Genomic DNA, 16,950 nt, shown 5'->3' with positions numbered 1-16,950 from the left:
TATGATTTAGACAATCGATGTGATTTATCAATTTTTCAATAGTGTATCTCGAACAATAGGTTATTTTTGTTACATAAATTCAACCGTAAAAGAATTTCTGATCGGTTGATGCCAAAACCTCGAAATTCTGAAAAGAAATGACTGATATATAAGCGCTCAAAACCTGACCACTTTTTCCTGGTTTTCCCGGTTGAATTACTAGATTTTCAAATTCAGGTGCCTAACTTCGATATAGACGTTAGTCCAACGTCAAAAACACAGGATAATTTTCCGATATCATTGTTTCTCTTCATTAGTCAAAAAAGTGAAATTTTAACTGCTTTGAGGCACTACTTGCCTAATTCCCTATCGCTAGACGGAATTTGAAAAGTCGATTTCCATTAGCGTACAGTAAATAGCACTCAAATGCAATTATTTTCGTTTTCATGAGCAATAAATACAGTAATATGAAAATCTACGTGATAACGAGTTAGCGATTAGCGAGAGTTCCGCTAATATGAGTTTAACGTTTAGCGGTTTTCGAGCTAAACTCTCCGGTTAGCGAATCAGCGATTAGCGTCGCTAAATTTTCAGTTAGCGGTGCCCACCACTGACTTTCGGCGTTTGTGCATTTCTAATGAATTTGGCTCAAAAAACATTTTTTATCGGTCATATGTTGAAACTTTGACCGTGCCTCAAGCACGTGTTCCCAAAGTCCGATTGAGCTGAAATTTTGCATAGGGACTTTTTTCAGGAAGACGAAACATTTGAGCCCTACCGCTAAACGAAAAATCGATTTTCAATGGCACCCTACTGTTCATAGGCCTCTGTTACAGAAGACGAGGCGAGCAATTATGTGGTAGGCCAACAAACTTAACTGCATTATGTTTTTTCGGTAAAGTAAAATACCGAACTACTTGAAAACATTTTAGTTTACTGTTGTTCGGTAAAAAAAATACCGTAAATTTGTTTACCGAAAAACCGTAATACCGAAAATTTCCGAGTGTCGGAACCTTTAACCATGATTTCGTCGAACAAAAAATCTCTTACCAAGATTCCGAAAAACTGAACTGTCAAAATAACAATTTTTTTGTTTTGTTGAGATCATCACCGCTTGATTTTATATATGTTGGATAATCGACCGAAATCGTTCACCGAAAACTTTCGGTTATCAAACAAATATAACAGTTTTTTGTGTTTTAGTGTAGAAAAAAAGGAGCAGGTTTTTCAGCAGCTTTATGGAGAAATCTACAATGTTCAGATTAACTAAAATATTGAGTAGGTATACACTATTTTTTCTCAGATCTCGTTTTTTGCTGCAAAGAATATATGAAAACAAAAAACGATTAATTCTTTATTTACTCAAGTTTGTAAATTATCAACTCACTTCGCAGTTGCAGAGTAATTAATAAATTAATTCGATATTTAATAGTTTTGATCATATTCTGGGTTATCTAGAAAAACGCAAAATACGTACCTCAGCAAATTTTACCGAAGCTCGCACGAGAAGATTAAGTATATATTACTCGAAAAAAAAATCTTGGTTCATTTGCGTCTCGTACAACAACAACAATATCGCACGCTAGCCTGGGGGGCTAATGCGGTCTCGATCAACTAGATTAGTTGAGAGAATTCGTTATCGATATTGTTTTCGGCACATTTTGCATGTTGTAGGATGAGTACAACGATATACCGTGCCCCAGTGCTGAGTCGAGAAAATTTCCAGCTCGAAAGAACCTCGACCTGATCGGGAATCGAACCCGACCGTGTGGGAGAGCTAGCCGACCGACATCGCTAACCACAGAACCACGGGGACCACATCTCACACATGAACACAGTAGTTCGACATCGACAATGCAACTCTTCCTAGATGCAACGTTGAATTTTTTGAACAATGAATACAGTCAATTTAGTTGATTTTCAAAACCGAATCAAATTTAATTGTTATTTCCAAAACTACTCTTTATTTGATAACAAGATTTACTACAAAATAACATAAACATAAATTATTCACAATAATCCATTGTTTTGATAAACGTGACCGCTGAACAAAATTGTGTCCACCAATATTCTTTCTCTCCTGTCAACGTATCTCCAAAAAAACAATTAACGTATTCAATTGTTGAAAGCAAGTTTCTAGGGTTGCTCTATAATTGAAAGAAATGAGAATAATATATAAACAGCATGTAGAAAATTTGCTCAATCATTTACCTGAATTATAACATATATCAAAACAGGAATAATATCATCAGCTGCAGGGATTGAACTTCCAGAACCCATCGATAACAAGCTTAGTAAACTTTTAATGCACCTAGAGAAGACAGTGAAACATCTTTTAACTATATCTTTAAGCAAATATAATACTTACTTAATAACGCATTCAACTTTTCCAAGAGGTGTTTTATAAGCTGACATAAATGACAATTGTCGCTGCGCATATAACCATGGGGCCTCTTGAATGTACACTAAAGGAATTCGCAGCTGTGCATGGGATGGCGTGATGGATTTAGCTAACCGGCCAATATGCTCGTGAAGAACACTAAACAAAAAAGTAGAAACATTAATTTCGCTAAATGTTGTATTTACGGGGTCATCAATATTGCAAATTATCAGTAAATTAAGTATTGTCATAGAATAAAGCTTTACCAAGGGTTGTCAAGGTACTGACATTTAAAACATTGATACATTTTGTACTGCATAAACTACATAAAAAATATAGTTTTTGATATTTTTTACAAAATTTCAAGAAAAACATGAATCATATTAACGGAATTTTTCAATTTTCCTTAACATTGAAACTCATTTTTATGATGTTCACATTGTGTGAATTATTAGAGGTTGAAATTATTTATTGTATTTTGCAAGAAACGGTGTTTTTGCACTGTTCGTAGTCACACAGAGTTCCAAACATGAAAATGCAACCTTAAAAAATTTCAACTCGCGTTGAACAAGAAACAAATTCAAAACAGCGAAATTGAAGGTTGTGGACAAGCATGGAAAAGTTCACTCACTAGCAATATTTCATGCAAATGTGTTCTCTGATTCAACAGTTATCGTTCAACTATTTCCACTCGCGTAGAAGTTTTCCATAGAAACGCTGCTGATTGTTTTTCGCTTCTAAGAGTTCCGAATACCATAGAAGGAGACTGAATGATTTAAACACGATAGTATTTATTGTATCCAAGTTCACTTGTATTCAACATTATCGCGAGAATCTTTGAGATATTATCGCCAGTGATACAAAATTATGAATCCAAATGAACGTTAGATCGCGTTCAATTGTTTGCTTACCGGAGCAAGCAGGTATCATCAATGCTAACGGAAATTGTAGCATGGTGCATTAGCATGTGATACTTGAAATCAACAAGAATCATCGTGGTATATCACGGTGAAAGCACGACATGGAGTAGCCGAATTCCGCCTACAAGCAACCAACATTTGAAAGAATCATTGCGATCGCTTGAGTGCAATCGTTTACGATTCTTTCGTGAAACACTCGCTATATGTTGCTCGCTCCGCCTAAAGCAGGCAATACTGAAACAAAATCATCAAAGAAAGCTACCATATATTTCTTTGTTCTAAGTTATCTCTTGCAAGCTTGAGAATGTGTAACTTTTAATAGCGATGGTTTACTAGAATTGGAAGCTTATGAACAGCACGTTCAGAAATGATACCCGAATGATTGTTATGCGATACGAGTTTTTCCATCCTTGGTTGTGGATCGCATCTTTTTCACTTAGGCTTTTTTTTCCTTTATTGGCTTACCTCTGCGACCACAGAGGTTGATCTATTGTGGTTTTGCCCAAGTATCTACACGCAAAAGTTAAATGGTGCGAAACTACATCAATACTGTGCTATACTTATACTTATAAAGTATAAAATGTTGTTCAGCAGGCTGGTATCATTGAAGCAGTGCAGCCAGCAATCAATACTGAAAAATTGGGTACTGCCTAAATAAATGAAAATATAATGACCTGATCGATGCACTTTAATGAATCCGATCATTTGAAAACATCATTGAATCGTTGAAGACGTTACAATCATTCAAAACATTTTGCACCCCTCTAGAACTTTGGTTTTATTCATACACATTCGGTTCTACTTGCACCAGCGTCAGTGAACTCGGTGGCAAAAACATCATTAATGGCTGTTTTGACTGAAGACCGTGTTTTTGAGGATGGCCCAACGTATCGATATGACGATATGTGTCATCGGTTTACGAGAATGAACCACAGTGTTTGGGTGCCCCAAAACTAATCCTTCATCCGTAACTGCCTTAACTGAATGACCTTTCATGGCAATACTTCGACAACTACGAAAATGCCAATAATTTGATTGAGTAATTCATCATATCTAAAGATGGCAATGAAGTATCTAATAATGAGTAGTAAAACTGAAGTACTTATTCAAAGATAGTGCTGAAATCATTTTTTTTCTATGAGTTTAATACTCATATCACTAACTATCACATTTCAAAAAATTGAATATTTCAAGAATGTTTAATTTTCTTTTTTAAGTTACACGATTGATGGCTTTTAAAATCTACATCATCGGCAATATTGACGTTTAAACATGTTTAATGTTGATGAGAACAAAGCTCAATGAGAAATATACCATTGCGTCCCAATTTATTAACAGTTCAGGTAGGTTTTTTTAGAATGTGTTTGAATTTTTAGCGGAAAATCGATCTTCTTGTTCTTACTAAGGTTGTGACCTATTGTGAGAGAATAGAGAAAAATCGGAAGCGACGAGTCGCTTGTCTGACAAAGATTTTCCAGCGAATTTCGTAGTATTTTTATGTAATGTAGTCTTTGATTCAACATAAAATGTCCCGAAATATGCGACTGTAATATTTTCTAATAGTTTTGATTATTTTCTAGTCGCAAAACAATGTCAATATAATCAAACAACATTAAAACTGCATTGTACTGTGCGAGAAATAATCATACAAAATGACATCGCTAGAAATCTTCGCGTCGCTGGACTCACCAGCGAATTGCAGAGTAGTGCTGCAGCGACAATATTCCATTACAAAGCGAATAGAGCTAGGGTTGCCACCTCTCCGGGTCTCACCCGAAGTTTCCGGGTCTGGGCGGTGATCTCCGTGTCTCCGGGTAAACGCGAATTTTCGCCGGGCCTGGGAGGTAGTTTCCAGGCAATGGTTTCCAGATAAAACCGAAATTATTCTGAGTCAGCGGAATTTTTTTTAACTCGCTCTGTAAACGTCATAAGTCATAAATTTGGACAGTTTGCTTACAACTCCTACGCACGTAAGTGTCGAATTAAAAGGCTTCGGCATTAATTCTGAGAATTTCACCAGAGGAGATTTTAAGGCTGTCGAGTTTACGGCGAGTGTTTATCTTTGTACTAAATTTCACAACATTGTAAAAATCACCAAGCTCGATCGGTTGGTATAGGAATTGCTATGGTAAATGAAGTAACCAATTACTTCACTTTCGAACCCATAATTTCTTGCAGCAACAAACCCCCCACCCACCCCCCACTCCCCTGTTAAAAACTTTGAAAATCTCCAGGCAAGAGATCCATGTCAGGTGGCAACCCTACATAGGACCCAATAATAATAAACAAATTTTCATTGCAGTATGTCAACCCCCAAAAAGTATTAGAAAATTACATCCCATTTCGAGTCCATCGAAAATAAACCAAATCCGAAAAGTTACTTTCCTAAACTGTCAAAATTTGGTTGATGACATTATCGTATTGTCTATTTGAAGGTGCAGAGTAAGGAAAGCTTCGTCTGTATAGGACAGCAAATCCTCAGTAACGTCAAGCTAAACAACAAATTGGATCAAGCAACATGGTTCGTTTTTCGAGTGAGAACACGAATAATTCTGTATACTAACGTACTGCCGGTACCCTGATAACTGTCCCATAATGAAAAACAACATGTTGAGAAAACTGCGATTTAATATTATCCGTGAATTTTCGGATTTCCAGCAATTACACCCAGAACCAATGACCATAACAGTTTCATGGCAGCACAAGTTTATCGTTGAAAACAAATAAACATGGATGGAATTGGTTTTACGTTATACAACTTGAAAAGAAGACAAAATAGGACAAAATATGCAGGTACATTTCAAAAGTACTCGCATATTTTGTCCCATCCCATATAAATTCAACCAGCAACCGGCAGTATCATTGGCAACGTAGATTGTACTACAGAAAAACAACATTAGTCTAGTTAATTAAATGTCATACTTCTATATGCCTAAAATAATCCGATATACACTAATCTAGAGCAAAATTTTATGTTTGCAGTTTATACCACTATGCAGTGGGACTGTAATGCGGGTACTTTCAATAAGGGACAAAAACAACTTGTTTTTTTCCATGTTTTTCCATACAAAAGTATCAATTTGAATTTTTTCCCAGAAAATATGATAACAATTAAGTCGATTCCCGATGATAACTCAAAAGTGACCGAAATCAGTATGGGACAGTTTTGCGGGTACCGGCAGCGTAGCCTCAGCACTCTTCTCATGCCGACTCCTCAACGACATTTACCTCACCGAAAGAAATCAATTACTGGCAATAGGGTGTTTTAGGGGTATGTATATTATTTTCTTTTGATAAGAAATGTCAAAAGAAATACATATTCCACTGATTTTTTTTAATTTAAACAGCAGAACTATTGAAAAAATCGATTTCGAAATTTAAACACTATAAGTGATTTTAAGACAAAACCCTGCCGTCAAGAAATCATGACACAGGGATAACACAGGGATGCCAGGGATATCAGCTAAGACGGTGTAATTTTCTGAGCAAAACGTGATTTTTTGAAATGTTATTATTATATTGTTGTTCTTCGATTTTTAAATGATGGATAAAAATCGTTCTAAAAAGCTTAAATGACACTTTGTACATGGGTGAACTGTCATTGTAGCGATTTCGAGCAGTTTCGTGATTTGAAAACTGAAGAAAATTTTTGAAAATCACGTTTTGCTTAGATCCTGCAGCGCTTTCAGATGATACAAAAACTGATAAAGGTAAACAACACAATTTCTGAAAGGTGAAGATTTGTGATAAAAAAAGCTCTTGAGCCCCAATAGCTTCCATTCAAGCCCCCAAAGAAACAAATTTTAAATTACGTAACTCTTCTTAAAACGATACCACATGAATCTGTTGCCGAAAAAAAATGAAAAAAAATAAACTCAACCTATAATAATAATCTGAATGTTATGCAGTTTTAGTTGTTTTTAGACTGCTATATCATAGAATTATCTAGTTATTAAAAAATGTTCACACCGGAACGTTTTTTAATAACTAGATAATGGGTGCCAGTTTTTCGAGCAAGTTTTATTTTCATGAGAAATCACTCATAAAGTCTTATAATGCATATAAGCTTAGAACATTTAGACGTAAGATAATTTCAAAAACTAAGATACGGGTAAAAAAAAGTTTCCACTTTGTCTTACAGTCTGTTATACCTTCGAGTGGTGGTTGCATGTTTGGTCTAGGACTAGGGGGGAGGGCCTGAGTTCGGGGCGCCCGGAGCATTTGCCCCCGTTGCCCCTCCTTAAATCCGGGCCTGTATATAACGCATTTAAGAATATAATGCATTTGAGAAACAAGTTGATTACAATGAAACAATGTCAAACATGTTTTGTTGTACAGTTTTACTTACCTTCTCTGAAAATTTTCTTCTAAACTACTAAAAGGTTTTGAATAATTTTGTGTTGAAACATTTATTTCAAATCAACCGAAATCACGTAGATGACAAAAAGTCATGATTCTTATGAATGATTTTCCGATTATTAAAGCTTCACGAAACTTAAACTTGATCGACTGGACTGGACTAATGTTCAGCTCTTTTCAATTTCAACTAAACATGTTCTTTTTAAACTTAAAAACCTTCACCCCAATAGCAGTGCAAATTTGTTTTCGAGCACAAGGCGTGTTCCTGTAATATTGACTTCGCCACATCTCAGAGATTTGATTAGGTGTGGCGATTCCGAATTTTGATAGTTTTTAAACTGCTGAATTGTTCCAATGAGTAGGGGATGTTTGAAGTTTTTTTGATGTTAGTTTTAGCATTTGCAAAACGACAATTGCTGACAAGCCATGCTTTTAAGTTCCAAATCCAAATTTCAAAAGTTTTCAAGATATTCCAAATTGCCTACAGTTAATGCCATGACAGTATGAGCTTGATGCGTTCTTCTTAAAAGTTTCAATGTGGTTTTAAAAAATTTAGACTGTCGCGGTATGTCATTATCAGATTTCTTGTTCACTTGCTTATTAACGCTTAGTTTTCAAAGCATACATTAGATGTTTTGTCTTTCCACCCACAAATTATTTTTATTGGAAAAATCAGAAAAGACATTTTCATTTTGCAATTAATGAAGCTGAATGGTAATGCTTATATGAATTATAAAAGAACAACAGATATATTTTATGAGGGTAAAATGATTGGTTGATTAGATTTCTGAAATAAAGCAGAACCTAAAAATATGGAAAAAATATTTTATTTGTATCTACTCATATTTTTTTTAAATTTCAGTGAACCTATTTAGACGGTGCTTTACATTGTTAAACATTCCAAAAATATAATAGGGTATCGAACGTTTTTGGCAGTAATTTTCTTAGACAGGTATTCTGCAGAAGTCTTTTGCAAAAACTCGCTAAAGGGAACCATAGTTTGAAATTAGAAATAAATAAGATAAATTTGTTTTATGTTGTAAATCTTGTTTTACAAATCGCCTTTTCTTTTACACTAAAGTCGCTTTTCACGCGGGAATACGTGGCGCTCAAAAAAAAAGAAATTATTTTTGAACCCTTATAAGTATTCTCGAAGATGGTTAAAATGAATTAACTCAACCTGTGAAATAAACCAAACAAAACTAAAAATCAGGGTGAAAAAGGTTAGATTAACTCATATAAAATGCGTGAAATCGATTTCAGATATTTAACCGACACCATTCCATTTTTACATGCTTGAACAAAATTTCAGCCAAATCGGTTAACTTGATGCTGAAAAAAACTTACCACCAGTTAAAAAAACATGGTTTCGAGAAAAACGCTGCGTAATACTCACTATATTTGCATCCACGACACGCAAAATACATCTTTAAATCTACTTTAATCAATAGTCAAATCGCCCGAACACTTCACCTCACTCTAAACATCCGAAAATAAAATCACAAAAATTCATTATTTTTCAACCCTCCAGAGTAGGGTCCCCCCATAATAACAGCATAACCAAATGATGGACAATAATAACCTGTTAATGCTACAGTATGTTACTGGGTAGATAAAATGTTGGACAATTTTGTAATACGCTAGTTATCATTATTATTTCATTGCTCAGCGGTAAAAATTGTTCGATAGTTCGGTAAAAACTGTTCGATAGTTCATGAATATGGCTACCATAGGAATTAAACAAGAATCAGCAAAGAACATTTTTACAACGGTCATAAATTATAAGTTATTTTTATTTCATTTTATCTTCGACTTTTACTAAAAAATCGTGACCGGCATTATATCAAAAGAGTGAGTTCCTAGAAATACAAATTTGCAGACGAGTAAGAGCCAGCGAATGCTTGTGAATTATTTGTCTATTTACTAAGTATTATTCAGAATCTTTTTGTCTTTCTCCTAGTTTATATTTCAACATTGTCAGATGACATTTTTTGTTTTTATATATAATTTACGTATATTAGCTGCCTTCGTAACACAGTGAATGTAATTGTTGGCGAATGAGAAAAACTTGTCAAATGAAAAACAAAAATGAATCTTTTTAAACTTTCAATTCGTTATTGATTGCTATGTTTTTTTTAAATTTGTTGATAATTTTGTTCGACACATCTTCTAATGTTTCTCTCTTAGTGAGCGTTTTTTTTTTGTGTGGACCCCACTGCGACCAGTAGTTGTTTGATCTATTGTGGCATTGTCCGGACGTTTTTGCTGTTTGCACATTTCTGTTTTTTTTTTACCATTTTGCAGTGCTACTTATTGAGAAGTAACCTACTCCGTGTTAAAGTGCTTTTTTGTCTTCTCCTTCAGACTTAGTAACCTACTACCTTCCTTATCGACGTTATTATATCCTCCTGCAGGCTATCACTCTAAAAGCATATAACGTGCTATAGTCTATGATATTATCGAAGCTTTAGGTCAGTGGTTAATAAGTCTGGAGGGAAGTTATAGTACGTTTTGTCTTCTCATTCAGATTTTGTAACCTACTTTCTTCCTTATCGATTCTATCATATCCTCCTGCAGAGCGGGGGCCTAGTGTGGTTGGTAACGTCTCCACCAACCACGCTCGACGTCTGGGTTCAAATCCCACCGCCGACATAGGTGTCGATGGTTGTAAGGTGGCGTGATCCACTCACAACCAACCCAACTGGTCTAGATTCAATTCTAGCCGACACCGGGAGATTTTCTGAGGCGAAAAATCTCTGGGATCACGCCTTCCATCGCATGAGGAAGTAAAGCCGTTGGCGCCGGTCCGTTGATAAACGGGTCGTAAGTTAGGGTCCTGCGTGTGGAGTCGCCTCCCCGGGCGTCGGTGATTGGCCACAACAGTGGCGGAACTAGACCGACGGAAAATAAGCGAGAATAAAAAAAAAAAAATATCCTCCTGCAAGCTATCACTCTAACAGCGTAGACGTGCTATAGTCTATGATACTATCGAAGCTTTAGACGAGAGGTTTTTAAATCTGAAGAGAAGATTTTGTGTGGAAGAGCCTGAGAATAAACCCATACTTAAAGTCCTTTTTGCGAACGAATGGTTTGGTTCTACTAAGATTCGAACCAATCACCATTCGCTTGTCAAAGCTGACCCTGTACCCTTGCGGCTACGAAGCTCGACAAAGCTCTCCGCAAAAGGGGGAGGATCATGTGAAGACAAACTGTTATTGTATCTTCGAGTATCCCTTACACTCTTGATAATTCATTAAACAGATTTCAAAAAAGTTAATTAAACATCGAGATAAACCTATATCAGTTTTGTAGGGGAATTGGGGCAAAATCGACATGTTGCTGACATTTTACGTGGATCAGATACCTACCAATCGATTCTTCAGATTTTTTTACACAATATAAGGTATTATTTGACTACCACTTTCAGATATTAGCGCATTACCATTGATGCTCGATATTATTTTGCTTTGTGTAATATACTAAAACCATGCCAAAACCGTTTTCGTAAGATCACCGTTTTGAGCTCAGTTTTTGTCCGCTTTCAGATCTGTTTTTTTAAAAGATGGGTATGAAGATGCTAACATGTGGACAAAGTCTTAGAATTTGATATTTTGATGATGATTTTTTGATTTTTTGATATTTGGCTTTAAAACAAAATGGCGTCGAAAAAACATCGAAAATTTCAGATTTCTCGAAAATTCAAAATGGCGCCATTGTTGCCCCTCAAGTTGAAATATGTTCAAACTCGGGGAAATTTATTTTCGCATCAATCTTCGTCAAAAAATAATACATAGAAGCCAAGGCAAAAAAATTGTTGCACTGTGTAATTTATAGAAGGATTTTTTTGCCTTTCTCCTAGAAAGGTATAGCAATCACTGGCAAAACCAAAGGTATAAAAGTGGTCTCAATGGCCGAATGTAATATATCACTCGACGCAGTTCGACGAACTGAGCATTTCCTGTATGTATGTGTGTATGTGTGTGTATGTGTGTGTATGTGTGTGTATGTGCAACTTTTTTTTCTCACTCACTTTTCTCAAAGATAGCTGGAACGATTTTCATTAAATTAATTGCAAATGAAATGTCTAGTTGCGTCATAGGTTGCTTTTGAATTTCATTGTATTTGGATTTTTTAAGTTTAGAGGTTATGTATCAAAATGTAAAAATCACGAAACATCAATATCTCAGAAACTACACAACCGATTTCAATAAAATCGGTGTCAAATGAACGGGCAGCCTATAAAACCCTTAACTTATAAATTTTGTTATGTTAAGTTATGTTAAAGTTATGTAAAGAAAAATTATTCAGAAGCTATTCAATCTCACTCATTTTTCTCAGAGATGGCTGAACCAATTTTCACAAAGTTAGTGTCTAATGAAAGGTCTAGTTGCCCTATAGATTGCTATTGAATTTCATTGTAATCGAATTATAACTTAGTCCGTTATTTATAAACATGTGAAATCACGTTATGAAAAGAAACAAATTCCAAAGACTGCTTAAAGTCACTCACTTTTCTCAGAGATGGCTAAACCGATTTTCACGAAATCAGTTGCAAATGAAAGGTCTGGTGACCCCATAGGATGCTATTGTATTTCATTGTCATCGTACTTTTAGTTTGGGCACTGTGTTTCAAAATGTGAAAATAACGAAACTTCATTATCTCCTTAACTACGCGACCAATTTTTACAAACTTTGAGACGAATGTAAAGACTGCCTTGAAAAAACTTAACTAATCATTTTTATAATGATCAAACATGTGGTTCAGAAGTTAATAAAAGAAACGTGTTCCGGAGACTGTTAAAACTTACTCGTTTTGCTTAAAGATGACTGGACCGATTTTCACAAAACTATTCTAAAATTAAAGGTCTAGTTACCCCATAAAACCCTATTAAATTTCATTGTAATCGGATTTTCAGCATGCTATTTATCAAAATATGAAAATCACAGAAGTTCATTATCTCAAAAACTACACAACCGATTTGAACAAAATTGATTTGAGATGGACGGGCTACCTAAAACCCTTACCTTCGAATTTTATAAAGATTGGATATGTGGTTCAAAGGTTATGGAAAGAAACGTGTTCTGGAGACTATTTAAACTCACTCACTTTTCTCAAAGATGGCTGAACCGATATTCACGAAATTAGTGTCAATTGAAAGGTCTAGCTGCCTCGTAACACCCTATAGAATTTTACTTTAATTGGACAGTAACTTCTTTTCACGAAGCTTTATTATCTCAAAAACTACACAACCGATGAACGGGCTAGTTAATTGTTAACTAATGAATTATGATGATTGTACTCGTGGTTTAAATGTTGCGAAAAGAAAGTCATATTTGAAATAAAAAAAAAATCCAACTATAAATAATCGAATCTAAAATGATATTTTATCGAATGATAAATAATCGAGTCCAACCTAAATATGAGTACAGTGACGAGGTCCCCGTGGTTCTGTGGTTAGCGATGTCGGTCGGCTAGCTCTCCCACACGGTTGTGATATCGGGTTCAATTCCCGATCAGGTCTTTCAGGTCAGGATCTTTTCGAGCTGGAAATTTTCTCGACTCAGCACTGGGGTACGGTGTATCGTTGTACTTATCCTACAACATGCAAAATGTGCCGAAAACAATATCGATAACGAATTCTCTCAACTAATCTAGTTGATCGAGACCGCATTAGCCCCCCAGGCTAGCGTGCGATATTGTTGTTGACGTTCGATTATACCACGATCAAAAACAAATTTAGCGTCGTATATTTGAAACATATTTATTTCATGGTATTTGCATGTGTTCATGTGTGTTTGAATGTTGTTTTAAATGGTTGGTATTGTATCACTGTTGGCTACCACAAATTTGTTATTTAGAGTGAAAAATAAATCCAGCAAATATTATCAGAGTGCATTTTTTTCTGAAAATTTAAGTGTTCGTGAAAATCTATTTTACACATAATAAGAACGAACGAGAAAGGCTTGGTCTGACCGCTAGGTGGATTAATTAGGGTTTTTCATTCAAATCGCACTGCGAAAGTTACTTGAACGTTTGTTAAAATAGGTTAAGTTAATTTATGTATATATTATAATAAAAAAAACCTTAATTAATCCACCTAGCGGTCAGACCCAGCCTTTTCATTCAAACTTTTATTTGTAAAAATAGATTTACATGAACGCTTCAATCCAATAAATGTATATTCACTCTTTAGGTTCTAAAACATTGATGTTGTAATCTATACATATAAAAATGAAGTCCGGTCTGTCTGTCTGATCCATATAGGGTCGAAACTACCAAACCGATCGACGTGAAAATTTGTATGTAGGGGTTTTTGGTGCCGATAAAGCTTCCTATGATAGTTTGAGACCCCTCCCTCTTCTGAAAGGGAGGGGTCCCATACAAATGAAACATAAATTTCTGCACAACTTAAGAACAAACCGAGCAAATGAAACTGAATTTGGCATGTGGATGTTTTAAGGGTTAATAAATATTTCCATAATAGTTGGACGCCCTCCCTTTTCTGGAAGGGAGGGGTTCCTTACAAATGAAACACAAATTTCTGCACATCTCGAGAACTAATTAACTAAATGGAACCAAATTTAGCAGGTAAATGTTTTTAGTGGTAAAAAATACGCCCATAATGTTTTGAAACCCCCTACTTCTTTCTGCATATGCTCCATTCTATAACCCGATTGCCATACAAATGAAACCCAAATTTCTGCATATCTCGAGAACTTACCCAGCAAATGGGATCAAATTTAGCATGTGAATATTTTTAGGGCAAACAAATATGTCCATAATGGTGCGACATCCCTCCCTTTTCTGTAATGGAGGGGTTCCATACACATGAGAGACAAATCGCGCGAAATGACCGGTGGTCGAATATCGACCATTTTTTATTTGAATGAAACTTTGCACACGTATTTGGCTTAGCAAACTGAGCATTTTTCACAGGCGGAGAGATTTTTTACACCCATGAGTTACATTCTAAAAGGGCGTATGCCTTTTGGCACAGGTTTTATTCGAAGCATTGTAGCCCAGAAACCGTTGGTTGTATAGAAAAACTGTCTGAGAATAAGTTGTAGGGAACTAAAAATGCACCATAAGAAATATATACACTGTACAAAAAAAATTTTTTTGACCAAAAAAAAATAAAAATAAACATTAAATTTCGATTTAAAAAAAAAAGAGTTGAATTTTTTTTTAAAGGAACTTGACGTTAATACGCAACTTTTCAAAAAAAGTCCAGGATGGAGAAATGGAAAATATTTTTTTTATGGTAGATTGAATTTTTTATAAAAATTCTAATTAAAACATTTTTCGAAATATTTGTATTCTGATGATTTTAAAAGATGCAGAAAGTCATTTTAAACCAAAAAGTTTTTAGTAGTAAACATTCTAAAGGCATCGGGTTTCGAGTTAGTTTGAATTTAAGCTCGAAAAATTATTAATATTTCGGAAAAAATACGTTTTTCTCAATTTGTCCATGGTTCTCCAGCAAAAACCATACGTTCATTGGAATGCTTGATCAAAAATATACAATTCATTCTTTGACAACAAAACGATTGGATAAATAACTCAAGCGCTAAACCCTAGCCTACCTACACGTTCCCCCTTGCCGAATGTTTTATAAAAAAATATGTTTGTCGTGCAACACTACCTACTTGTTTACTAATAATAACTGTTTGTAAAGTACGCAACCAATAACTACTGGGTTACCTATAATATCTGTTTTCGTATATAAATACGATTGCACTACTCCAGATGTGTTAGTAACAGTTTGCATTTTGTGAAGATGAATAAAGTGAAAATGGAATACACCAAGCCCAGATGCTGTAAACCCTTTCCTGATCATCGGTGCTCATCAAGCTTACGCAAATTAAACGAAAACGTTATTGCAAAATTAAAAATATTGAACAGTCAAGCTCATTTTAATACGTCTTTATCAATTTGTGATTCGTGTAGTTATTGGAACAATAGTCAAGCCACCGGGATGAATGGTTCGTTGTTTACTATTCAGAATCTGGAACACTTAAGAATATCAGCTTCATCATAATATCGGAAGTACTCCATCATGATACTGTTGCGGCTCAGGTGTTCATTGCCAAATTAATGAGTTTTTTGAAAACAACAATAGAGTTGAAGAAAGCGATATTAATGTCTGATGGAGCTGCCTCACAATATAAAAATTGAAAAAACTTTGCAAGTCTTTGCAAGTTCAAAACAAAATATAACGTCGATGCAGAGTGGCATTTTTTTGCGACTTCTCATGGTAAAGGCCCATGCGATGCAATTGGTGGCATATTAAAACGAATGGCAGGAAATGCAAGTTTAGCTAAAGAACATGAACATCCCATTACAAGCGCAAAAGAATTGTATGATTGGTCTAATCAGCAAAATAACAAAAATTCATCAAAAATGTCATTTATTTGGGTACAACTGAACACATTTGGGTACTACTGAACAAGGAGTAAGAGAATGGAGCAATATTTTCAAAAAATCTATAATAATAGCTGCCACACAAAAGTATTACTCTTTTGTTCCGATTTCAGAAAATAAGATACAAACGAAGCTGTTTTCAAAAGATGACGAATCATTTACTTATGATGTATATAAAATATAAGGTGAAACTAGTTCTGTAAAGTATCTATGTCATAAAAAATATGTTCCTAACATAATAAAACTCGAAAATAAATATTTGATTCTTATATATATTTATATCACTTAGAACATTTAACTCTTTTCTTGAGAACCGTTCGCCCAATCGTTTTGTTGTCAAAGAATGAATTGTATATTTTTGACCAAGCATTCCAATGAACGTATGGTTTTCGCTGGAGAACCACGAACAATTTAAGAAAAACGTGTATTTTCAGAAATATTAATAATTTTTCGAGCTTAAATTAGAAATAACTCGAAAACCAGTGCCTTTAGAATGTTTACTACTAAGAGCTTTTTGATTCAAAATGACTCTTTGCATTTTTTAAAATCATCAGAATACAAATATTTTGAAAAATGTTTGAATTAGAATTTTCATAAAAAAAATAATGTATCATAAAAAAATTATTTTTCATTTCTCCATCCTGGACTTTTTTTTTAAAGTTGCATATTAACGTCCAGTTTCTTTAAAAAAAAATAAAACATAAATTCAACTCCTTTTTTTAAATTGAAATTTAATGTTTATTTTTAATTTTTTTTGGTCAAAAAAAATTTTGTTTTTGTACAGTGTATATTTTTTATGGTGCATTTTTAATTCCCTACAACTCATTCTCAGACAGTTTTTCTATACAACCAACGGTTTCTGGGCTACAATGCTTCGAATAAAACCTGTC

The 16,950-nt window shown here is 34.6% G+C and overlaps 1 protein-coding gene across 2 annotated transcripts in view; it reads right to left on the bottom strand.

Annotated features, from left to right (window-relative positions):
* Positions 1-1,915: 1,915 nt before the first annotated feature.
* LOC129729476 (receptor-mediated endocytosis protein 6 homolog) overlaps positions 1,916-16,950 on the bottom strand; it is a 23,750-nt gene continuing 8,715 nt past the window's right edge. For both annotated transcript variants that reach the window (XM_055688070.1, XM_055688071.1), the window contains 3 exons: positions 2,348-2,518; positions 2,191-2,290; positions 1,916-2,126 (listed from right to left, as the gene is read on the bottom strand). In XM_055688070.1, the coding sequence (XP_055544045.1) occupies positions 1,986-2,126; positions 2,191-2,290; positions 2,348-2,518 (412 nt within the window). In that variant the 3' untranslated portion in view covers positions 1,916-1,985. The remainder of the gene's footprint in view (positions 2,127-2,190; positions 2,291-2,347; positions 2,519-16,950) is intronic.

This window comes from Wyeomyia smithii, chromosome 3 (genome assembly GCF_029784165.1).
Source record: "Wyeomyia smithii strain HCP4-BCI-WySm-NY-G18 chromosome 3, ASM2978416v1, whole genome shotgun sequence".
NCBI classification, from domain to species: Eukaryota; Metazoa; Arthropoda; class Insecta; order Diptera; family Culicidae; genus Wyeomyia; species Wyeomyia smithii.
The sequence above is the reverse complement of the archived record's forward strand: the minus strand, read 5'-3'. Positions and strand labels throughout refer to the sequence as shown.